A 24792-nucleotide genomic window follows, 5' to 3' on the forward strand; every position below is an offset into this window, starting at 1 on the left:
ACTGTGGCTGTGGTTCATGTCTCTGTTTATCAAACCTTCTAACATAACCTTCTAATTATATAAAAAGCAACTATCAGTTAAGAGAAAACAGTGAATTTTTCTCAGATTTAATACTTACCAAACATTAAATAAATGTTAAAATAGCATTAAGAAATAGAGCAGCAAGCATTGATCCTAAAGTTTATCTTGTGAAGCAATTTAATTTGAAAAATAAAAGAAATAAAAGAGTGAGTGGGATATAAATGCAACTTTTATCCCCACCATACCCAAGGCAACATTGTAGAAATATTTCTCAGAAGAGGTAAAGCCTTCCTGACTCAACAAAATGGCTTCATTTCCTTATTCAGCAACAATCCAGATCATTGCCATGATGGATGCACCTCTACACTGGAATCTACCATTTCCTTATGCTATTTTTCATCCAACAAAAGAAATCACTGGCAAACCAAGGACCTAGCTTCCAGATCTTCAGTGATTGCTCTGAGCACTGCATCTTTTTTGAAGAAGGATCAATACCTGAGAAAAGCCACTATGCCACAATCACAAAATATTCACCTGCATGATTATCAAATCTATTTTTCCAAACATGGTCAGGTCAAAACATAGCAAAGACATTTCTCTAAGTTACCTAATAGTAAGAAATTACAGATACAGGTCAAATCTGCTGTTAAAGCTCAGGTCTATGATTTACAACTATCAGAAAAACAGATAATAAAAATATTTCTCTCTGTTTAGGAAGCAGAAAGATTATTTGCATAATTTCCACTATTCCATCCCACACCCTAAAACAGAGCATGAGCTCCACTCTCAATTTGTTGAATTCTCTACTGAACACACAACTATTTCAGTGAAGCAATTATGCCCAACACACTTAGCATTAACTATGTACCAGTATTTTACATTCACTAAAGATATCCTTCAAACTCAGGTCTTTCTTACAGATAGTTTGCTTTACTGCAAAATCTCTGTAATACTGAGGTTTTCTTCTGTAAAAAAGTCTACCTTGACCCTTTGGTGGTAATGTACAAAATAAATAACTGGTGAGAGCACTAGAAATACCTGATCTCAGATTTCTCTCATGTTCATTTGTTTCATCATGTATGATGAAAAGGAAGGATGGGACACAAAAACAACGTGGCCATGAGCTCTGTGAGCACACTCTGCTACTTCTAACAGCTGCAGAAGAAAATACACTTTCAAAGCACATATTACTTACATTTTAATTCAGAGCTTATTGAATAAGAGAATCTTTTACACTTGAGATGCAAGCAAGATGTGTCTCATTAATAAACTACATCATAATTGCTGCATTTGCCTTGTTAACTTTCCTCTTAGCCCTGCTTGAGAATTCTCTTCATCGATTATTAATACCACAGAGCACCATAATTCACATCATATCAGTTCACACTAAGAGCAAAAATGCATAAAACATAGACCCTGTTCTTGCAGTGCTGCTCTGGTTCATCACATCATTAAAGTAGCTGCCCAGATGCACTGAACTCCATGGTCTAAAACCCTTTCATACCATGGGAGGACGTCAGTTTCTTTGCAGTTTTAGCTACTGTTAAAAATCAAATGTAAAGCAATCAATAGTATGAAAGTCTGAGGATTGTGTGATGATGTCTCACACAATGAGCCATGTTCTTCTCTACATATTAGAATTGAATTCTCAAAAAAAAATAGTGTTTCAGGTATTTATTTTGGAGTTGATTACTCTTATTTTGACAGAGTAGTAGTATCTTGCATAGCCAGGTTGTCCCCAGAGTCTTGCATGGGCTTAATCAAGCCAAGATGTGATGAACTTATAACAGACAACTGAGGTTGTACCTACCATTTCTGAACAGGACTCAAGATGCAGAGCTTTCTGAACAAGCCTCTAATATTCAGCTTTCTCCTTCCTCTGCTTTTCCAGTAATTCCCTGCAGGGTAAACTGGGAACAACTTGTCTGAGCTATGGAGATGTGACACCGCTAGAAGGCAGACAATGGCTGGAGCAGTTACTATTGGAGGAGGTACTGGGAAAGAGTCTGAGGAACAGCAGCTTTTCTGCATCCAACTGCACGCCAGCACTTCACTCCTTCACCTGCTACAGCCACGGTTCAGCTGCAGAACAGAAAAATGCAGCAGCAGCTCCATCCCTCACTCATTTCCACACAGCCCATTAAAGGGCTCCCTGTGAAGGCAAAAAGCCCAGGCTGCACAACTGATGAACAAAATGCACACATAAACACTAACTTGGGAGCACAAACCCAGAAAATCTCTATAAAATGCATAAAATAGCACTTGTATTGATAGAAAAAACTGGAAAACTGATAGCAACTTTTCTCTATGTAAAAGCAACTCTTCAGAGCTGGAGCATATTCACCTGCCCATTCCATAAAACAGATTCTCTGCACAGGTCATACAGGAGCACAGCCAAGTGCTTGGGGCACTGGAGGCCTGACTTTTGTTCCTAGGATTTTCTTACTCATTCCGTAATATAAGTTAATTTCCTCCAAACTGTTCAAGAGGAAGATGTCCACATGGAAGCCCTGAAAGTAGTTATTGAGATACTAAAAAGACTACAAAAGCTATAATTCTATATCTTCACGTTGCAGTGTCAGCGTTATCTCTATATTCCCATATCTCTGAGAAATCCCAACACCCCCAGGGACACCAAGAGCTGGCTGTCCAGGATTGTGTCCAGTTGGCTTTTGATTCTCCCCAAGAATGGTGACACCACAAGCTCTCCAGGCAGCCTGTGCCAGTGCTTGGTCACTCACACAGCGAGTGCTGGGAAGGACCCTCCTGTGCCCCAGTTTGTGCCCATTGCCCCTGGCCCTGTCACTGGGCAGCACCAAGAAAAGCCTGGCTGCATCCACTTTGCATACCTCCCTCAGCTATTAAATACATAAGATCCCCCTAAGCCTTTCCTCAAAAGAGAGATGCTCCAGTCCCCTCATCATCTTTGTGGGTCTTTGTTGGATTTTGTCCAGCAGCTCTACATCTTTCTTTACTCAAAAGCATAATTCCTCTGAGTGGGACACTGTTCCCTCTGAAATCACAATTCTAAGTATCTTTTATCAAGAAGAAATTTATTTAGTAATTAAACCATGGAACAATATTTCTCTCTAATTCACATGATGGCTGAAAAATAATTTTGTTCTCTGTGAGGAGGCAGTGTAACAACCAGCTCTCAAATCAGGAGAGTGCAGCAACCAGATTATTGCTCAGTACCTCTACATAACTCCCTAAATCCCTAAATCATTACAATACTCAGTGTTTGCTGACACCCTGCACCACACAGCTGAAATATGCTTTTCCTTGGTTCTAAGATGAACCATGCTCCTGATTTGAGAGGATCTGTGCCATGCAAATCATCTTCTCTCACATAAGAAAGAAAGCAAAGAAGAGGAAATGCAGCAATTGCTTTCACAGTACGTTAGTTTTTCTCACAGTGCAGCAATTCTGACATAGAGTTCAGGCCCAATTTAGATGTTAAAATAATGACACAAACAAGAGGAAGCATTTTGAAGCAGAAACACCCTCTTAAAGTTTTATTCTTTTCTGTGTGTATGTGCAGAAGTAGTCACTTCCCAAAATGATCTGCATCTTCAAGCAGGTAACTAGCTCCTACCACAGACTTCCACAGCATTTCAGTGTAAGTTAAACATTTGTTGCCCTGGTTTATGAGACAGAAATAACTGCACAATGGTTGACACTTGTCCTGACTAGTATCTAAATTGTCAATCATATATATCATAGCTAGAGGGTTTCTTAAGCCTTTTCTTCTGAAGGCAGATAAAAGGCTGAATTTGGCTATGTTATATTACAGAGATGTGTTGCTTACACTTTTTACATGATTTATACCAAAAGATTGCACCTAAGACTCAGTTAGAGCTTTCTGATTGACACTGTAGTTGTGTGTGTATAATTTGCCACTCAGCACCAGTCAGTGCTTTGCTTTTCTAAATGAGAACATCTCTTCAAAGCAATGACATTCCTGTCAGACTGACACACTCCCATGGATTATCACAGACCCCTTCATAGCTTTGTGTCTTCTAGCCAGATTTGGGATACACTTTTAAGTTGCTCAGAAATGCTCTGCCTATAGAATCTTAGGTCTTAAAATGAATAATGATCATCATCACCATAATCTGATCTTTTGTTATAACTATAACAAATTTATTCCTACTTAAACATAATGTCCCAAAAAAGAGATGGGGGAAAGTCTAAGAGAATGGTTTGGCCTGAAAAAACATCTTAATGAAGACTTTGGGAGGAAGACACAGTTCAACTCAAATAAGATGGTAACTGGCAAAAAAGTGTGTAAGCAATGAATAGTACACAGAACACGCAATGAGGGAGCCAAAAGAATACTCTGATGTCAGAATAGACAGCATTTCAAAAGCAAGATGATTTTCCCTGAATGTGACACTGGACATAGCCCCTTGCCAATAGGAAGTCACTAAGGCTGAGGAAATACTGCTTATTAGCCAAGAAAGCATCTTATTCAGGTTATAATAATTAATGCTATCATTTTCTGCTGGGTAATTATTAATGTTTACAACTTGTAGGTCTTATGACCATTTTATTATTGGGGTCCCACCTGATGATTCAGGGTATGGGCTGTTCAATCTCTAGTCTTTTTACTACATAAATCACCGACTTTCTAAGCAGCACACTGGCAGACAACACTCTTGGGTTAAGTTTGCTCCCTTTTTTCACCCAGTAGTGGTAACCTTTTTTCACCCATGCACTACATTGCAGCAGGTATCTTCACGAACAGATAATGAAAACTCTCTACACAATCCAATAAAATACAGTGTTTCTTTCTATTTCTTATTCTTTAATACTTTCTGTTTTGAAACAAAGTTCTGAGAGGCTCATTGATTTTGAGATTCAGGAGACACATCTTACTAGAACCTTCTATTTCCACCTCAAAACATAGCAAAAAACTCTATTGTCTTTGACCTCCCGAATAAGAGTGCTTACTCACTATTTTTTTTCCTCTAGGAGACACCCAAAGGATTTGTTCCACTTCCTTGTCAGGTATCTACACCCTTTTACAAGCCCTCTCTCCTCACAAGATGGCATATTCTGGGGCTGATTTTGCTGTTTTACAAGTATGTAGGATCAGGTTCATGTCCACTATGTTTTTGAATGACTCTGAAATGACATTTCCTTCAGTTAAATACTCACTTCAAAAGAATAAACTTACCCATCCAGACTTCTCCAAACTGACCAGCTCCAAGTTTCTTCACTAATTTAATCGATTCCCGTGGAATTTCCCATGCATCTTTATCCCATGGTTTTTGAGGTTTGGGACTAATACAAGCTTTTTCCAACTTTCTGCATAAGCCATCTGATTGCCCTGGTTTTCAAAGAAAAAAAAAATACAAAATACATTATACTCCTGTGCCAAACAACTTGAGACAAACACTGCTTAATTGCACTAACCAGCCCACAATAATGTTCAAAATAACCCGATGTTATGATGAAAATGTAGCCTTTCTGGCTTTAAGTGCCTCTGATATGAAATTTCACATTCAGAGACAAATTTAATAAAAAAGTATCACATGCATCTGGTTGCTGTCAGATTATTAAGGGGTTTTAGCACAATTTGCACCAAGTAAATACAAGATCAGATCTTATTACTGACACTATGTTGATTAAGATTCACATTGGAGTCAGGTTTGGGATCTGTGTTCTGAGTTTGTCATTAAATTTTCTTGCAACATGGTTTCGGAAAGATGTGCATGCAAGCATAAGTAGGTCAACATTATTTTTCCTCCAGACACTGACCAGCTCTAACTTTTATATATATGTATGTTGAATAATTCTCAGGTTTTCCAGATGTGCTGAACAGCTAGCATACATATCTATCTATTCAGAAAATTTTCATGGCCAAGTCCTCAGAATGGCTTTGCAAAATTTCTATGTGATTTTATGTCCTACTTTTCTTGTCTTATCTTTATTCCCAGTTACAAGATTAAAAAGCTTGTATTTTGGAGGTATCCAGCAGGAGGTTATGCAAAATGAGAAGTCAGTTTTGCAGCTCAAACATAGGTAGACTTATCCCTTCCTCTCCCCCGCTTTATTTTTTAAAATAAATGTATACATTCTATGTGGGTGTAATTTTATTTCTTTGCAGTATATGGAATATTTCTTCCTTTAAAAATAAATAATTAAACAAACACATTTACAGGAAAAATAAAATCAATTTCACACTCAACACTAGGTACAAGACAACATTCACAGGTCTATATGTATTTCTGCTGATTATGAATAAAAATTTACGATAATTTTTAATTAAAAATAAATAATATTTACAGATAAAATATTATTTACAATGCAGGTAATCATTATTATGTCTTCACATCACCCTAAGTTGGATGAATTGTATTACAAAGCTAATCTTCATTTCACAATGCTATGTCACTGAGCAGCCACCACTAGATCTGGTTATGGTAACAATACTTGGGTTCCAATCCATTTTACTTTCTTTGATAACATACATGCCCAAGTTACTAATAAAAAAAAAATAAAAGAAAAAATAAAATCTTTGAAACAAAAGAAGAAATAATTTATTTTCCTTCACAGGAAATAATGGCTGCATTCTATAAAGTAATTCCTTAAATGATTTAACTTACTTTGGTAATGTTTGATCATATCATTGATGTTAGGAAAAGTTATTCTTGGAGAGATGTAAAAACCTCCATTGTCTAGACTCCTGATTTTGTAGTGCTTAATAACGTCGCCATGCTCTGGATCATAGTCTCGTATGGAGAGAGAATAGCTGCCTGTGGATAAAGAAGGAATGCTCATTAACAGAGAGCAAAAATCTACAGAGCCCACACGTGCACAGTTGAGCCTAAGAAAATCACCCATTTGTCTGCTTTTCTTTTTACTCTCTCATTTCCTCAAAAAGAATTTTGCAATCCACAGGAGGAAGTTGCCAAAAATCAGCCTTGAACTGGTCACCAAAATGCTTACAGCCACACTTTCTTTTTCAGTCTTATTCAACAAACTTGCTTGTTCCATATTCTAGGCAGCTCCACATTCAGTGCCCAGTTTTGCAGAAAAGCCCCCAGCTCGAGTAGAAGTGGCTGGGAGAGGAGGACCAGGGCTGTCACCCTACTCAGGCAGAAGCTGAAACCTGGAGATCAGCATTTTGAAAAAGGAACATGCTAGTTGTCGTGGTCCAACTAGCAAAAGGATAGTTTGGAGATGGCTTCAGGCACAGAGGAGGGAGATCAGATCTGTTGATCTGCTATATTTGTTGATCCCAAGGCAGTTCTAGGGAGCCTAACATCATCTGGGATTTAAACTGGGGCAGGAGAGCATCTATCTTTAGCTACAGCACTCTGCTTCTTCTACTTGTACAATTCTTGTCCATTTTCAAAGGATAAAAAAGGACCTCATCCCCTTACCTCTCCTCACACATATCCAGTGACTCTGGGGGGTACTTTGCCTTACTCTCAGTACTCTATGCAGAATTTAGAACACTTCCCTTGAGAACTTCATTTAGGAGTCCTCAGCTGAGAGAACAATGACATGAGCCCATTACAGATGATACCTAGTCAAGAACCTGTGGCACTAGAGCCAAAAAAATTACCCTGTGAAGAGGCATGACCTGCTGAAATGCACCACGTGTCTTCCTCTGGAGGATGCAGTGTTACAGCATCCAGCTGGGATATCCATCCAGACTCACAGTCAGTGTCCACAGGCTGGGGCAGAACTTCCCAAGCTCTCCTCAAAGGCTGAAGAGCCTGGAGAGTTCACTAAGCTTTTCAGCACAAAGTGCTCTGTTTGCAGCACAAAATTTTACCAAAAGCTTTCTAAAAAGAATCCCACTACACTGTAAAAGTGAAAACCCTCATTATACACTAGCTACAATTTTAAACTTGTAGCAATGGATACAGACCCAATAATGGAAGACTACAGAATGCAGCAGCTACCATTACAGTAATATGTCTTTCAATAAAGGAGTCACAAATATTAAGAGGAGAAAAGATGCCACTTCATTCATTTCCACTTCTTGTCAGTGTAATCACACACACAACACTTTTTTTGCCCCCCTTATCTCAGCTTTGGGTGTTAGCCTGCAACTCTCTTCCCTCTTTTTCTGGTAATTTTCTCATTCTTCTCACTCCCACGGAACTGCAGAAAATTCACACAATAGGATGCACTGTAACTACTCCACACCAAATGCCAATTTTTGTGTAGACTGTCTGCATGTTTTTATCTCTATATCAATTCCAAAGTACCACCCCAAAACCTACCTTTTAATGTTTCACTTTCTCTTATAAGGAAAGCTCCAGGACCATTTCCAGGAGCCAGGAGTTGTCTTTCAGCATCTTTGCGGGTTATGTCTTTGAAGAACCATCTGAAAAGTATTTCAAAGAGTTAGAACCACCTCTTTCCCCACCCACAAAGGATACACTACCAAGGTAAAGAAGTTTGCCAGAATTTGGAGACTGGGAGAACTTACTCTTCAGTTTCCAGGGTGTTTACTTTTGCTACATAGTTGCTGGGAATGAAACCTTCTTTTCTCGTCGTGAGAGATTTTGCTCTCCACCATTCTCCAGACCTGAAAAACAAAAAAGAGTAGTGTTCACATGAAAAGAAAATGATAAATTATTACCTAGGTTCTAGTCTGCTGAGAGCTTTTCCCAGGCTGCAGAGAGAAGCACAATCTTTCCTCTGAAGTCAAGCAACCTGAGTAGCCACTGGCTCCACTGGATCAAACTTTGGTCACTGTTACTAAGGCCAACTGCCAAATCAGGGAACCACAGACTCAAAAATGGTTGGAATGGTTAGAAGGGACTAAAAGATGATCTCTGTCATGGGCAGGAACACCTCCCATTGCAGCAGGTTGGTCAAAATCCTATCCAACCTAAAATAACTCCATAAAGCATTTTTATTAGCACATGTAAGCATACGCCCATAGTATAAGTAGGATACCAAAGCATTGCAGAGGGAATTAGATGAGCCCAAAGAAAATGTGCAATACAACAATAATGTCATACTTACTCCTCAATAACTTTCAGTTTTTCTCCTTTTTTGAAGGACAAGTCCTCTTCATGAATGCCATCATAGGGATACAAAGCTACCACAATCACTCCATGCTCCTCTGCATCTGCAAAAGTAGAATGACAAAGGCACACTCACATCACTTTGCAGGCTGACACGGGCACAGCACGCAGCTGTGAGATTTCCATAGAAACATACCTTGACTGACAAACCTCTGTCCTGGTAAGAGCTGTGCTTCTGGATTTGCCTACAATAAAATATGTCTTTAATTAAGCAGTTTTAGATCTTTGTGATGATCTTAAATTACAATTATATATTATACAGTTGCTTTGGTGTCATCTCATGTGTCTTAAAAGGAAATACTCAGCTCTTTTCCCACCATTCTTCAAAATATGTAGTATATATAAAAACATATTATTCATATGGTAGCATAAAAATGTATAGATTTTAAATTGAGCAGCTCACACCTTGTGAAGTTGTGGCACAAGCCGTGGGGAGGAAGTTCACAGCTTTGGGCCTTCTGAAAAGGCTTTAGGTAGGGCACTTAAGCAGGACAGTTATTACCATGTAGCTGTCATGCTAAAGAACTACAAGCATGGTTATGCCACTAAGACTGTGCAAGAAAAAAAAAAAAGTAATTAAGAAAAAAAAAAAGTAGTTTGTGATGTGTGTTCATCGACTGAGTGCACACTGAGTTCACTGTGTCAGCTGGGGAGAGAGGGGAGCAGGGAGCCTTTCACACCTGCAGAGAGCAGGTCCCTGAACAAGGGCAGGCAGGAGACACAGTTTCCTCAGCACAGTAGAGAAGATGGGGGGAAAAAATGGTACCAGTCACGCTGCAAATCAGCAAACCCACTTGGTACCCAGCAGAATTCCCCATCCCAGCACCTTTCCTTCCTATGCCAGGCAGCACACATGGAACACGTTAGCCTGTTCCTCCCTGCTGCTCCCTTCACCGCTGCACCCTGCTCTCCCCTCCCAGCCTTAATAATTAATTTATTTATAAATAAATACACACCTCAGGCAAGGCCCAGTGGTGGCCTTCAGTGAGTAAAGCTGACTAGAGGTGGTAAAGAATGATTACTTCAGCCTTTAACTGGAATAACCAACACCTGGATCCCATAGCTACTAAAAACCCAACACCAATGCTTTAAAAAATGAATCTAAACTACTTCAGGTTTTCTAATGTCATCTAGCATTCTTCTACAGACATAGTTATATCTACTCAAGCATTGCCAAGTTATTTTTTTTATGCAGAAAACTAAGACAAATGTAAAGTAGCAAACCACCATGTTTTAATTTTTATTCCTCTAGGTATTTATTCATTGAGGGTGAACTGCCCAACACTAAAAGCCCAGTTGTGGATTAATGATAAATTGAATTTTTCCATGCATATGCTTTGGACTGAAATTTAAATTATGCCAGTCATGCTTTGTTCTTGCTACAGGAATTCTCTCCTGAGACTATCTACTTACTGGCCTTTGCTGTTTATTGGACGTTGGATCCCTCACATAAATAGTTCGTTCAGTTTTACGTACTGGTTGATTCTTCAAATCTAGCCCATCTCCATGCAGATTCTCTTTCCTTTTTGATTTTATACACCCCATATTTCCTGTTGAAATAAAAAAGGTATTAAACAAAATCATTGTGCTGCAAACCAAGCCCTTTCCCATGAAATCATCTGGGCTACACAGTAAAAATGTGCTTCATTTTAATACAAAAAAGTTCATGGGAAAAACAACTGAAGGTTAGGCCCACACACTGATATCTCTTTTCTGTTGCAAGGGAAAGAAATTACCTTGTCTCAATCAACAGATGAAGTAAATAGTTATTTACCATTTCTTCAGATTTTTTTATATTTTCTCCCCATCTACCCTTCCATGCCCAAACCCCTTGTATCTTTCTGATACTTCTCTGAGCTCTGGAATAGATATAACAAAAATGCAGTTATTGTAGAGATAACTTTTATCTGTACATTTTAAAGAAAAGACTCTTTAGGAAAACAAAGGAAAACATTTCTGTCCAAATTCTGAGAACTGCAGCTGGAACTAGCAACACCGGTATCTCCCCACTTCATTCTGCAGATGCCAGTCTAGCAGGGAGCTCTGTTTGATTCAAATCCCTGTCTCACATGAGGCTGATGACTTGTGCAGTCCCAGCTCCATGGCAGACATGCTGCTACTGTGACCTTCAGTACTGCATCTCCTTGTTCACACAGGCGTGTTACAGCAGCCTAAGACAGCCGATGTGTGTGCCAGTGATGGCAAATCACCACACAAGGATTTCCTTTTCAGCATAATTTAGAAGGCTAATCCTTCTCTTAGGATGTGCATCCACGCTAAATCAGATGAGATACAGCTGTTAGCATCTGCATGACTGGAACCTGACTGCTAATCCTGTGATACAATTACATAGCACTCCAGCAAATATATATACAACATTATCTCTACAATCCTCCCTCCGAGGAGAGTAATTATACTTACTCTTCAAAGAATCCACTATGAATGCTTTTCAACTCTCTCCTTCCTTCCTCTCTCCCTCGTTTCAGGTCAGTGCTCTAATGCTAGGTTCACAGTCACATTTTCCCTTGCAGGCACACAGTCTCACTCCCCCCCCCCGCCCTAATTAATCTTTAAAGCCAGTTCTTTGAAGAACAATGTAAAACCTAAAATAAGAGCTCGGTGCAAATATAGGCTCAAGTAAACAAACACAGCTGGAGAAGCTAAAGCAGATTGTGAGACTCTCATCCCACTTTCACCTTCATCTCTAGGATAGAAAAGGCTGATGGTAGTGAAGAAGTAAAGTAGTAGTAGAAGTGTCCTTTGGCAGACACAACTGTTTCAATGGGACGGGGCCTTGCAGCTACAAAAATTAACTAGATTAACCTGGGTTCAAATTAAGACTCATACTTTTGTAACAATACCTATGATAATCACAATCCTAACAAAAATAAACCAAGGCAACAAGCAGTCACACATGGCAAGTCTCAAATTCCACCATCACCTTCATTCAATGTCCTATCCTGCCATTGAGGAAGCACTCCATAATAACATAATGGCACTGTCCTATCCACATGGAGTGTTTTCTTCTAAATATGACAGGAGGATACTTCCTCTCCTACCATTTCTGCAAATTATCTGTCACCTATTGCCAGCACATCTTGGATGTCCATAAGATTTCAGCAGTGATCTGTGATCCTGCTTTAAAGCAGTGTTAGAACCCATTGCTCACCTTCTTGTCTTTTCTTGAACTAAAAATAAAAGGAATCCTACAGAAAATCAATAGGCACTGATCAGGCAGAAAATAAGTTTTCTCGTCTTGAGTGCCAACATTTCAGTGTTCCCACACTTATTTGAAAGCACTGGAGCACATTTTCATGGAGGAGCTTCCCTTTGAAGCAAACATCTTTAATGCTTAATTTTAAAGCTTTAATTTTTATAATGCTCAGCTCCATACGGGTTACATACTAACAGTTTTGCAATACTGAGAAGGATTTTCTAATTTATTTTATTTATTTATAACTGTGGGTATGTAGATGACTCTTGTTCTGTCATTAATGGTTCATAGGAAATTTCTGTACACCCATGGGCAGACCAGGGTGTTCGCAAACTCACCCCAGACATCAGGAAGGCCAGTGTTTAATTACCTGCTGTATCTGCAAGATCAGGTATTTATCCACTTAAGTTCTAACCTTTTTGCTCTTGAATAGTTCTGCTTCTACAGAACAAACAGCTGAAGTGGAGGGTATGAAGTAATTTGATCTAAGTTGTCAGCCAAAAATCCCTTTCCCTGTTCCTGTAAGAAAGCTGAGCACATCTTTAGAGACTGCAGCATGCCCAGTGTCAGTGTAAACTCAGAGAAAAGCATTTTTTACTCAGGTTTTTTTCTGCAGCTGAAAGCACATGAACAGCTGTAAGTTAAACCTGCTGTGAGGCTGTGCTGATAAGCTCAAGGTTGGCACTTGCCCATGACAGTAACAATTGATCAGTAATAACTATGTAGAGGTGCTTTGAAGTCACACAGAAGTTTACTTGATGTCATGTGAAATCACACAAATACAGTTTGTGAGACCACCCTTGTGATGGATTCAAACAAAGAAAAGATCCTGAGCCTCATCATGAAGCACTGTTTTTTCTGGGTTCTTTTCCCAGAAATGAAAGTCCAGAGATGGAAGTCCACAGTCCCCACAGAATTTAGCATGAGCAAAAAGCCCCAACAGTCAATGCTGAAGCCCCACAGCTGGTTCAAGGGGGTTACTGCCCTTTTTTACCCCAGTATAGCTCCAAGAATTGAACATCTAGTAGGAGCCAGCTGATAACAAGGGTTTACCCAAAGGTGAGCCCCACACTGCATTCTCCCAAAGCATCCCCCATTCTTGCACTCCAATTCTGCTCCATAACACAGATTACAGCTTAGCATGAGGGCAACAGCTCCAGGAGTGGGATCCTGACCTAAGTAAAATGACAGTGCAGGGAGGAGTGTATAAATAAATAACACATTTCACTTGCTGTAAATGTTTATTTGCCTAGCGCTCTGTTGCTGTGTCACAAGGAAGTGTTTTGTGCAGATAGAAAGAGAATACAGTAAGCAAGGAGCAACACAGACATCCCAGCATCATTACAAACCAAACTCCATTATTCTTTATCAGAGATAAAAATAATTTACACATCAGAGAAAATGCTGCCAGTTGCTACTCAGATGTTTCCCATTCCAACAGTTCTGCAATACAGGAGACACTACTTCCTATTCATGCTTTTCATTTATTGTCCTGTCCACATCTCTAGACATGGAAGATAAACACTGAATTGAAAGAAATTCTATCTAACATAGCTGCTAATCTTTATAAATAGATAACTAAAAAAGTAACAGCTTCTCTTTTAACAGAGAGCATACTGTAGTTCATGGCTAAAAGGTACACACAAACGTAGGTTAACAGCTGCAGCAAGGTGACAAGAGCCTAGATTCAGGCACCCTTCAAAAAGCCGCAGAAGTATCCACAGGAGTTACACAGAGCCTCTGCAGCAGGTTTTTTCCAAGACACTGATTTTGATGTCTACATTTGCCTTGAATTTTCCCTCTGAATCCCCTATCTCATCTTGATACTACAGCACTTGGGTCTTAATTCTGAAATGGTTTGGGAGGAGTGGAAGTCAGAAACTAATGAAGCATTCTTCCAGGGCTAATAGCTGCTGTCTGTCCCCAAAACAAAATTGCTTTATATGCCTTTTTCTACAGTTCCAGCAAAGTAATGTGTCTAAAGACACAAGTCTTCCTACTGCAAGCAGCCAAGTTTCATGTGACCATCACCTGTCCATCCACCATCAGCAGCACTTGGGGTTTCACTTTGTCCCAGTGCTCACCCTTTGTATCATCTAAAAAGGTGATCTCATTTTTTCATTTTGTGTTCATAATCATTCTCTTCCTTGTGATTTTGTTACATACAACATATATGGTGCATATTAGAAATAGTTTCCTAAAAAACCTACTTGACATGTCTGGTCTTTTCTTGATCAAAGTCATGTCTTCATGGCAACGATTCTCAAATCTTCAGCAATTATATTTCAGCTTTTCCAATAATAAAGCAACTTTTAAAATAATTAGAACTACAACACTGAGCATATGAGCTCTATTTTATCAAAGAAGTATGTATTTTATCAAAAAAATATCTGTTTTTGAAACGGTCAGTAATCATGTAGCTAAACACCAATTGTCTCTATGGCTTAGGGTTTTAACAGACATATACATATGCATTTTAACAGGTACATAAATAAAATAAATTTGTATTAAATTGAGTACGAAGAGTAAACTCTTAATTTAAACCACAAATTTCTCATGCGAAAGAATAAGAAAACAATATTACAACACCCAACCTACTCTGAGTCTTGAATATTGCTTTATATTTAAACTTCCGAATCGAAGAACAGGAAGCAAGTGTTTACATCTATATATAAAAACACAACTGGTTTCCCACCTGGAGCTTTGAAGGGGGCTTAGAGAGCAGAGGAGGAAACAGTTTTATTTTAATACCTCTTTCAAAACTTGAAAACAATAACATTGCCCTCCTCTGTTTTAGATGTTTCACTCTGGCCTTTAATGCCAGTTGGTTTGCTACTACTTCACAAGTTATAGTCAGAGGTAACACAGTGATCCTTCATCAGATCTCCTGAACTCCTGTGTATTCCCTCAAGGTCAAGGCAGAAGTGCCTCAAATTAAATTAAATTTAAATTGCTGGGGAGGAAGGACTGTAAACCTGCTCTGCTCAAGGACACAAACACCTGCTTTCTTAGAAGCTAATCCAATATTCTATGTCACTTCAATCAACTGTTCAAATTTATAATTCTATGAAAAAAGAATTTAAGGAATCTTAAATGTTGTAAAGATGTTAATGTTTTAATGATTAAATGTTGTAAAGGACCTAATTTACCTTAACCTCCTGTGCTTACTTTTATTTTATGTTGATCTGCTTCCACATCATCTGTGCTACCCAAGTGTTTCAAAGATCTCTTTTATCTCTGTTATTTGGACTATAAAGAGGACTGTTTCTGGGAAACCTAGGTTCATTTCTGACCCACCATCACATGGCAAAGCAACTGCCAAGGAATAGAGAGCAGGAGTTTAACTAGAGGTGGTAAAGCTCAGCAATGGCTTATCAGTACTGATCTACACATATTTGTGCCAGTGAAGATTTGCCACTAGACCACAGTGAGAATAAGAGTGACAAAAATAAATTATCTGTGGCTGGGAGCAATATGAAAGCATCAACTGGAAAGCAACTGAAGAGAAGCTGTTTTCTGCTCCTCACTGGTATCAGAAGCTGTTATATTTAAGCTGGTTCAGCCTTATTCTTATACCTGAAATTCACCATATATATCTATAGCTATATATTGATTTAATAATATAAAATATAATCGTATTTTAGATACACGTAGATACACATTTCAATTTTACTGTAAGTCCTGACTTTCTGATAACTTTCATCAAATTAGATGCATGCAAATGCAGAAATCTGGGGTCAGCTTTCATTTCAAGCTTGTTTCACTTCCTACATCTTGTTCTTGCACTGGTGACTAGCTAGGGGAACTTAAGCAGTTTCTTCCTCCCTTGCCTTTCTGCTAAAATGGTTCTGTACGTCTCAGTCAATTCTTGCTGCGTGTATTGTAGTATCTTTTTAAATTTAGCTTATTTCTGTAGGTCTGGATCACCCCATCTCTGTGTCTCCCAGATGGAATTTATCCCTTATATGATACATATAAGCATGGGCACAGACACACACAGGCACAAGTCACCATGTGCACCATGCAATGCTTATAGAAAGGAGCACAGATAACCTGAATCTACTCCGTGGTGGCTATGGCAGACTTGCCTTGTGTAGACTTCCACTGTTCCTCAGCTGTGGGAAGCCTTAGTCCAACTGCCAGCATTTAAAAGAAAATGGAAAAATAATGGGGGAATTATTTTAACTGCTTCAATCTTCTTTGTGGAAAAGGTAAGACAAAGTTGAAATAATAGTTTGACATACATATATATGTATGTATATATAAATGGGTGAAGAAGAGAAACAAGTTAATCCCCAGTATAACTAACATTACTGTGGTGGAAAAGTATGCACCAAGCACTTTACTGTAAAATTTCCTCATACCTGGTCTCACTTAAGTCAATCCCTCAAATTTTCCAAGGGTGCATGTCTGTCAGAGCAAGACAACATAGCTTTCTAGTTTATCAACCATGATTAGAGCAAAGGACTACAAATTACTCTGGGAAAGACAGAGCTGTTCTAGGCAGCACAATCACATTGCACAAGCTCAGAAGTGAGTTTGCCATGATCCACTTTTAGAAAGATTAATGGGTGATGGCGGGGGGAAGAACAAAATATGATTGCTGAAAGGTTTCAGAACCTCATTCCACTTGGCTTGGAAGCTGTCAAGTTAAGTCCCAGTCTTAAAAATGTTTTGGAGACTATAACAGCTTTTAGGCCTTCATTCTCTTGGGAGATTAGGAAGAAATCACATCTCTTTCAGCCTCTCTTCTAGATTTTAAAGACCAAACCCTCTCATTTTTTTCCACTTCCACTGGTTACTCTAGCAGCAATTCTATACATCTGTTCACTTTGAACCTATCCCTCTTAACTACAGGAGGTTGGAGCTGCCCAGGTGTTTCAAGATGATTTTCAGCAGTGCCTTGAATCAATTAGTATTGCTATTTCTTCCATCTACTGAAATACATCACTCAATAAATCCCAGAAATTAATTTATGATTTTCACACTCTCATCACACTGGCCTTTCATAATCATATGGCCATCCAATAAGACATCCAGGTTTATATCACTTTTCATAACAACAAACTATTGTTACAGCAGACTTTCCTATCTCCTGTGGCATTATCTTACACCCTGATATTAAATTTCTCCCCATTGTTTTCCCAGGCTATTCATTATGCACGGTATTCTCAGCCACCTGTGTGTTTCTAATACCTCTTAATATCACAGGGGGGCCCATATTTTTTCATTGCAAATGAAAGTACTTTTCAAAAGTCTCAATGTAATGCTAATGTAACACCAGGAAACAGAAAGTGGTTCCGCTAAGAGACTGGTAGTTCCTGTCTGCTGCACTTCCCCCTCTTCCACTTCTTTCACAATTCCTTCCTTAGCAATTAAGACCAAGACAAATTCTACTTTGTCCATGCTAGCTCAGATTATTTTTATGCTTTCCTATATCAGTTACAGAAAGTATGACCCTACCACATGCTCCAAAACACCTGCATTCCTACTACACTCATACACCTATCACATTTCTACTTCCTCTGCAACAGGGAAGCCCTGCACCAGTATTTCTGTTTCTCCTCTTCAGAGCCCTGATTCCCAACAGAAATGCACAGATATCTCAGTCCAGCTAAAACAATCTGGGTTGGAAGACACCTTCCCTGAATGCTTTACCAAGGTGACTACTGTTCTCAATGAAATTCTCACCACCCATTCCTCCCTTGTTTGGTGTCCTGATTTTCTTTCCCACAATTGCCTTTGTACCGAAAAGTGGGGTTAGGACTCTGCAATATTCATACCTCAAGTCCACTTCCTTAAAATAAAAATTCAAGCTACAACAGGGCCAAACTGTTATACAGCTTGCCATACAGCTATATTGGAAGTGGACTGTGGATTAGGATCAATAGAATGGTTTGGGTTAGAAGGGACCTGCAAGACCACCTAGTTCCAAGCCCCGCACTGTGAACAAGGACACCCTCCACTAGACCAAGTGGAGCCCCATCCAACTTGGCCTTGAACATTTACAGGGATAGGGCAGCCACAGCTTGTCCAGGCAACCTGTGTCTCAGTTGCCCTCACAGTACAGAATTTCTTCCTAATATCTAATCCTAATATATCTGTCAGTTTAAAGCCATTCCCCCATGTCCAGTCACTCCATGCCCTTATAAGAAGTCCCTCTCCAGCTCTCTTGTGGGCAGTACCCCTATAGGTACTGGAAAGCTGCTCCCTGGAGCTTTCTCTTCTCCAGGCTGAACATCCCCACATCACTCAGCCTTTCTTTACAGGACAGGAGGAGTCATTCAGCAAAAATCCCACAACAGCTGACACAAGAACCAAAAACTTTTGGTGAGATAAAATATCTGGAGTTGCTGTACTGATGCTGTATTGATGTATTTCTGGCAGACCCGTTCTGAGCAGCAATATCATATCATATATCATACCATATATCATATAAGTATTTTTTCCTATACTCCCTATTTAATTTTTTTTTTCTTACTAGATGAGGCTCTTTAGTGATGCACTAATCAACACAAACTAACACATTGCTATACTAAATGGCAAATAAGTGACTTAAGTTATCGCATCTCAAACTTCCAATAGGAAGGAGTGCTTTGGTAAAACTAATCCTATCAAAGTAAACATTTTTCTATATTCAAATGGCACTTTCCAACCTTTTCCTGCCTTGCCTTTAAGTGTCCAGGGAGAGAGTAACTTTATCCAGTGCTTGGCTAAAATACAGACTCTTTGCTCATAAATGATAGCATACCACATATAACAAATATCATCATAGTTGATGACATGAAAGGTAGTTCTAACAGGGGTGGGAAGCTTTGGCCAAGAAAAAAAAATCTTCTATTTTTCTGTAAATTCACTACAGTTTTGTCTAGATTAATTAAATTCTTTGTTTCATGCAGGAATTTTGGCAGTGGTTAAAAAAAAAAACAACGCATTAAAGTAAATAAAAACCAGCAAGAAACATTGAAAATAATGTCACTCTGGTAGTATAATGATGTTATAATGCTTTCAGAAGGATGAAAATAAAATCCTGAAACAAAATATCACATTGAAATGAAGTGGAATTTGTACAAACCACTGATCATTGTTTATTCAACTGAAGAAAAAAAAATTACCAAAACACAAGAAAGTTAATCAACAGAAGACTGTAATTTTGCTAACATTGCATAATAGACTTTATATATTATGAAAATGTTCCAGATTCATTTAGTCAGTACTTTTGGCACTAATTTTAAACCAAGTCTTTCATTAAAATAACATCTGTTTTCTGACCTTATAATACTTGCTTCATTTTATTACAATCATTTGCCTCAACTGCATCCTCCAGGATTTTCAGTCAATATCAACAATGAATTAATTCACTTTGCCAGCCTCAGGCAACCACATCTTCCATTTCCTCAACTTTTTTCCACTGTACTATATCTTTTGAAGGTAGGGGAAAAGGTCAAATAACATCTTAATTTGACATAACAGAATAAATACTTCTATCAAATTCTTCAAAGAGATCATATGACATGGAACAGAAAAGCTGTGCCAACACATTAACCAACTAAAAGCAAAGGTTCCCAAAATACTTAAAAGACTTTAAATTGTAATGCAAGCTATAAATGAAAATGTCATTCTCTTGACTGGTAGAAACTCTCAGTAATGACAAACAGCAGCTTCATATAACCAAATTTCCATTTCCAAACAAAAATTTGGCCAAACCACTACACTGAAAAGGATCAACATTCTTCCTAACTATTAGGAAGTGTCTCAGTCCAGCTAGCAAACCCCAAGGACGACATCTACTTTCCAAGTTGAGTGTATCTATGACTCATATACTGTTTTTTTTAGCTTTAAATTGATGATTTTGGCCAATAATGGCAGTGTGCTAAACTTTCAGTAGTCTATATTTGCCCTGCACTTTATGTACGCTATGTATGTCTATGCCTGCCACTAGGATAAGGATCCTCTTTCACTCCTTTTTAGTGATTAGAGCAGTAACTGTGGTACAGGAAAATGAGAAACCTATAAAAAACCAAAGGTGTTAGAGTGAGGTCCAGAAGTAGCCCAAAAGTCCTCATCCTCATAACAAGCGACATGATAGGATAGGATAAGCTTCACACAGTTTCTCTGGAGAACACAGACCTGGGAACTATCCTTCTTCACTCCCCACTTACCCAGCTATTCATCCCCCCCTTCTCCTTCACTGACAAACTCTCTGCCTCCCCAAACAAGGTACAGTAGAGATATGTGCAACCCATCCATTTTATGAGTCCAAAAGGTCTGGACACAGACCACAGTGGCGTTACTCAGGTGTTGATTTCAATATACTGTTTGATGTATTGGAAAGCAAAGGTACAGCCAAACAAATCATCTAAGTATTACTGTGCAGAGCCCCATACCTGCAATTACAGTTTACACATGAAAGAGAAATGAGAGCTTCTCTCTCTTTTCACTGAGCCTCAGAAGATAAGAAGGGACAAAGTGAGCAACTTTTATAATGAGTTTGGGGAATCATCACCAGGCCACACCATAATGAGCTCTTCAGCTGAAATTTGTTACTCTGCTTTCTCCAGAAGGTGCAAAGGAAGGTATATTTGCAGGTAGCAGCTGATACTTGAAACCTTTTTCTCCTTCAAGCAAGGCAGCCTAATGCTCAACCTCCACATGCCTGGACAAATGGATTGATGGGACTCTTGCTGAAGCAAATTATTAACAGCTACTATGCAGATGTGATCTCTTGCTTTGAAGCGTGCCTGTAATTCAAACCCATTGCTATATTGTAAATAGCATGCAAAGATCATGAACATAATGAAATTATCACAATGTAAAATCACAGAATTGTTAAGGTAGGAAAAGACCTCTAAGATCATCAAGTCCTACTGTCACATTTAGAGAGGTATTTCAGGGATGGAGATCCTACCACTACCACTGCCCTGGGCAGCCTGTTCTAACACCCAACCATACTGACAGAGAAGAAATTTTTCCTAATATCCCATATAAATGTCCCCTGTCACAACTTGAAGCAATTTCCTCTTGCCCTGTCGCTTGCTGCTTAGAAGAAGAGATCAAAGCCTACCTGCAGACAACCTCCTTTCAGGGCATTGTAGAGAGTGATAAGAGACCTCTGAGACTCCTTTTCTCCAGGCTAAACAGCCCCAGCTCCCTCAGCCACTCCTCATAGGATTTGTGCTCCAGACCCTTCCCCAGCTCTGTTGCCCTTCTCTGGTCTCACTCCAGAACCTCAATGTGTTTCTTGTGGTGAGTGACCTAAAACTGAGCATGGGATTTGAGGTGTGGCCTCAGCAGTGCTGAGTACAGGGGCACAATCACTGCCCTGCTCCTGCTGGCCACACTATTCCTGATGCAGGCCAAGATGCCATCGGCCTTCTTGGCCACCAGGGCACAGCTGGATCATGTTCAGCTGCTGACCAGCACCCCCAGGTCCTTTCCTGCCAAGCCACTTTCCAGCCTCTCCACCCCAGCCTTTAGTGCTGTGTGGGTTGGTGTGATCCAACACCAGCACCCACTATTTGGTATTGTTGAACCTCATGCAAACCATCAATCCAGTCTGTCCCAATCCCTCATCATGTCAATAAAAACATGACGGAGGACAGCAAACTCACAGCCAGCAAGCCCTGATGAAGGGTTTGAGGGTGGTCTCATAGAAAGCATGCCACTTCTCCTTTGGGTTTATCTTCTGTTTTCAGTGTGTTTAATAAAAGAGAGAAACGGGGAACAGAACTTAAGTGCATATTAACTTTTGTTCTTTCAAATTCAGGTAACTATATCCCTAGGGAATAAATCAATTTTTATAAACCTTACCTGGTTTCATGTATTCTACAATCCACTTTCATCATGGATTATGACATCCATGTCATAACCAGGGCAGAATGACTTCTGTGTCAATGGATCTTAACTGGAATAGCCTTGCCACTGTGTAACTCATATTACTTTGCCCCATGCTGCATTTGCCATTCATTGGTCAGAAGGCTTCTCTGTCCGCTGTCAACTCCATGTTTGAAAGCTGATATGTACTCATCACTAAACTTGTAACTAAAAAATAGTATTCTTGTTATAATACCATCATATTATGTCTTGAGCATGTCTAAAGCACTGAATTTCACAAAAGAGAAGCAGATTTTTTTTTTTCACTATCTTCAAACAACAGCATACATTTAAATTGTAAAAAAAAATTTACTCCTCCAGCAGATCGTATTGTGTTTCATTAGCTTTACAGCACTAGATAGACACAGAACTCTTCTGAAACAGAGGACGTTGTACTGGGTTATGTAATATGGATTCAAGAATGAATTCTATGCTCAGATAAAAATCTGGGATTAAATCATTCATGCTGGTGTCAGCTAACACTCAGAGTTCCTCCTGAAAGTTTGCAAACATTGGACAAGTTCACTCAAGTTGCAAGAGGAAACTGCAAGAGCTCTCAAAAAAAAAAAATCAGTGTCAAATCTGGTGCCACTAAATTACATGGCAGAAATTAAATTTTTTTCTGTTTAATCTTTGCAGAGATACTGGATCAGCATTCAGCACTAACTGTTGAAGAATCCACAGGAGGAACCACCTTGTCTTGTTCTCACTGATGTTAAGTAGCAGAACCTTTCTTAACTTCAAGGGTGTAAGAATATTCTCCAGGTTCTGGCACTTTACAGAAGCCTATTTATAACTCATTTATTTTATTTAGTTTTAAACTCTGTGTTAATTATATTCCTTCAAGCACATGAATTTAAACCAAGAATGTACCAGTTGGTTTCTCACCCAGCTTAGTAAACTGTTTCAAGCAACTGTTGCCATTTGTCACACATAGAGTAGCACCAAAGGGTATCATCTGAACCAACAGCTTGCTGAAAACATGATAAATAGAACTTAAAGAGCTCTATGATTAGCTATTTTGGGAGGTTTTAAGATTAAGTCCTTGAGATCAGAGGGGTTTTTTTCATAGATACAAGGACATTTCTCTTAAGTGTACCAAACATATCCCAAGAGGCTGTAAAATTTCACCAACTTGGGTCTGAAAGCCTGTCATGTAAAGAGGGAAGCACGCTCTAGCTGAAGTCCTGTAAAGCTATATGCTCAAGCTGGGGTGGCAGTAAGAGTGTAAAAGGAAATACCTCCCTGAAGGAAATATGTCACTGAATGAACATGACTAAGAATTCACATCCAAGTTTCTAAGCATATTTTTCACATTTCTTGCACATATGAGCACGAATAAGAAATTTCTCTAAAGTTAACCAAAATTAGAAATATTTTACATGCTTTCTATTTTCATAAAGGAGTGAGAGTGAGAATCTGGAACCTCTATTTGAAGGACAGATTGCAAATACCTGGTGTGACAGGTCATTTGACTGTTCCTGCTGCAAAGGCTCTAAGGAAGAACTGGAGTGCTTCAATTTTAAACACAGGTATGTCTTTACAGATGATCTTTCTCAAGGGCAAGAATGAACATTTTCTCATCTTACCAGGACATCAGCTATGCAAGTATATTAACTTGATTAAAGTTCTCTTATATTTGAGAGAAATTATTCTATACTAAACAGAAGATCTGACTAAGGGACTGATCTAAAAATGCACATTGCATTTGCTCAATATGCTAATTTATTTCATTTTCAAAAACTGATTAATAATTTGACCTCTGCTACTATTTTAACGTTGCCTTGAAATTTCTTGTTTTCTCACTCTAAAAACAACCAACATTTTTGTGTTCACAATATTCCACTACTGGATTGTGCAGCACTTAGTATTTTGTGTTGTTTCTAGTCCTGCTTAATGGTCAGTTGGCAGCAGATGAAGACCTAGCAGTGACAATCACAGCAAGTTTCACTGAACCAGGCTCTGATCCTGCAGGTGACAGCACACAGGAGCTTGACAGACTTCAGGAGACTCACACCAGGGCTTTCTGCACCAAGGGCAGCACACAGACCTTAAAAAATAGGCCAGCACTCACAATAACTCTAGCAGATTTAGACTCACGCTAAGCTGCAGGACCACAACAATAATCATTTTCACATTCATACTGCGACTGCAAGAATTTCACAGTGCTATTCCTACAGCCACACTGGCTGCTCATTAAAGTTTGTAACCTGTGTAACTCCACATAGCTCAAGTATGCAGCTCACAGGCAGGACATGTGATTATGCTATACTTTGAAAAACTGCCTTAGATTGTGCACAAGCCCCAGTGATTAAATGTAACTCCAGCACTCATGGCCCCTGCAGCTGACTTTCAAAGCAAGAACTAAAACCAAATCGGTGTTCACAGTGGTTATCCAGGTTTGCTTCAGGAGAACAGTAATGAGTCCACAACTTGCATTTTAATTCCACAGTATTAAGTGTTGTGCAAAGAAGATGTTTTAAAAGCTGGTTTAAAAACTTCTTCATTTTTTTGGCCATGCATGGGAAGTTCTCAGGACAGCACAAACCATATGAGAAAAGGTATAGGAGAGGAGGCCAAAATCCCTAAGAATTCATATTTCAATATTGAGAAACAAATTAAGCAGGA

The 24792-nt window shown here is 39.0% G+C and overlaps 1 protein-coding gene across 6 annotated transcripts in view; it reads right to left on the bottom strand.

Moving 5' to 3' along the window:
* Positions 1 to 24792, bottom strand: part of LYN (LYN proto-oncogene, Src family tyrosine kinase) — a 50439-nt gene that overhangs the window by 18119 nt on the left and 7528 nt on the right. For 3 of the 6 annotated variants that reach the window (XM_086887856.1, XM_086887867.1, XM_023921028.2), the window contains exons 2-8: positions 10554 to 10627; positions 9214 to 9262; positions 9016 to 9121; positions 8474 to 8572; positions 8265 to 8368; positions 6633 to 6782; positions 5201 to 5353 (exon numbers count right to left, since the gene is read on the bottom strand). In XM_086887856.1, coding sequence (XP_086743982.1) covers positions 5201 to 5353; positions 6633 to 6782; positions 8265 to 8368; positions 8474 to 8572; positions 9016 to 9121; positions 9214 to 9262; positions 10554 to 10622 — 730 coding nt within the window. In that variant the 5' untranslated portion in view covers positions 10623 to 10627. Of the gene's footprint in view, positions 1 to 5200; positions 5354 to 6632; positions 6783 to 8264; positions 8369 to 8473; positions 8573 to 9015; positions 9122 to 9213; positions 9263 to 10490; positions 10628 to 24792 lie in introns of all 6 variants that reach the window. The other 3 variants (XM_086887845.1, XM_086887850.1, XM_023921027.2) reach the window with 1 other exon arrangement.

The sequence above is a fragment of the Cyanistes caeruleus genome, chromosome 1 (genome assembly GCF_971803275.1).
Source record: "Cyanistes caeruleus chromosome 1, bCyaCae1.hap1.1, whole genome shotgun sequence".
Classification (NCBI taxonomy): domain Eukaryota; kingdom Metazoa; phylum Chordata; class Aves; order Passeriformes; family Paridae; genus Cyanistes; species Cyanistes caeruleus.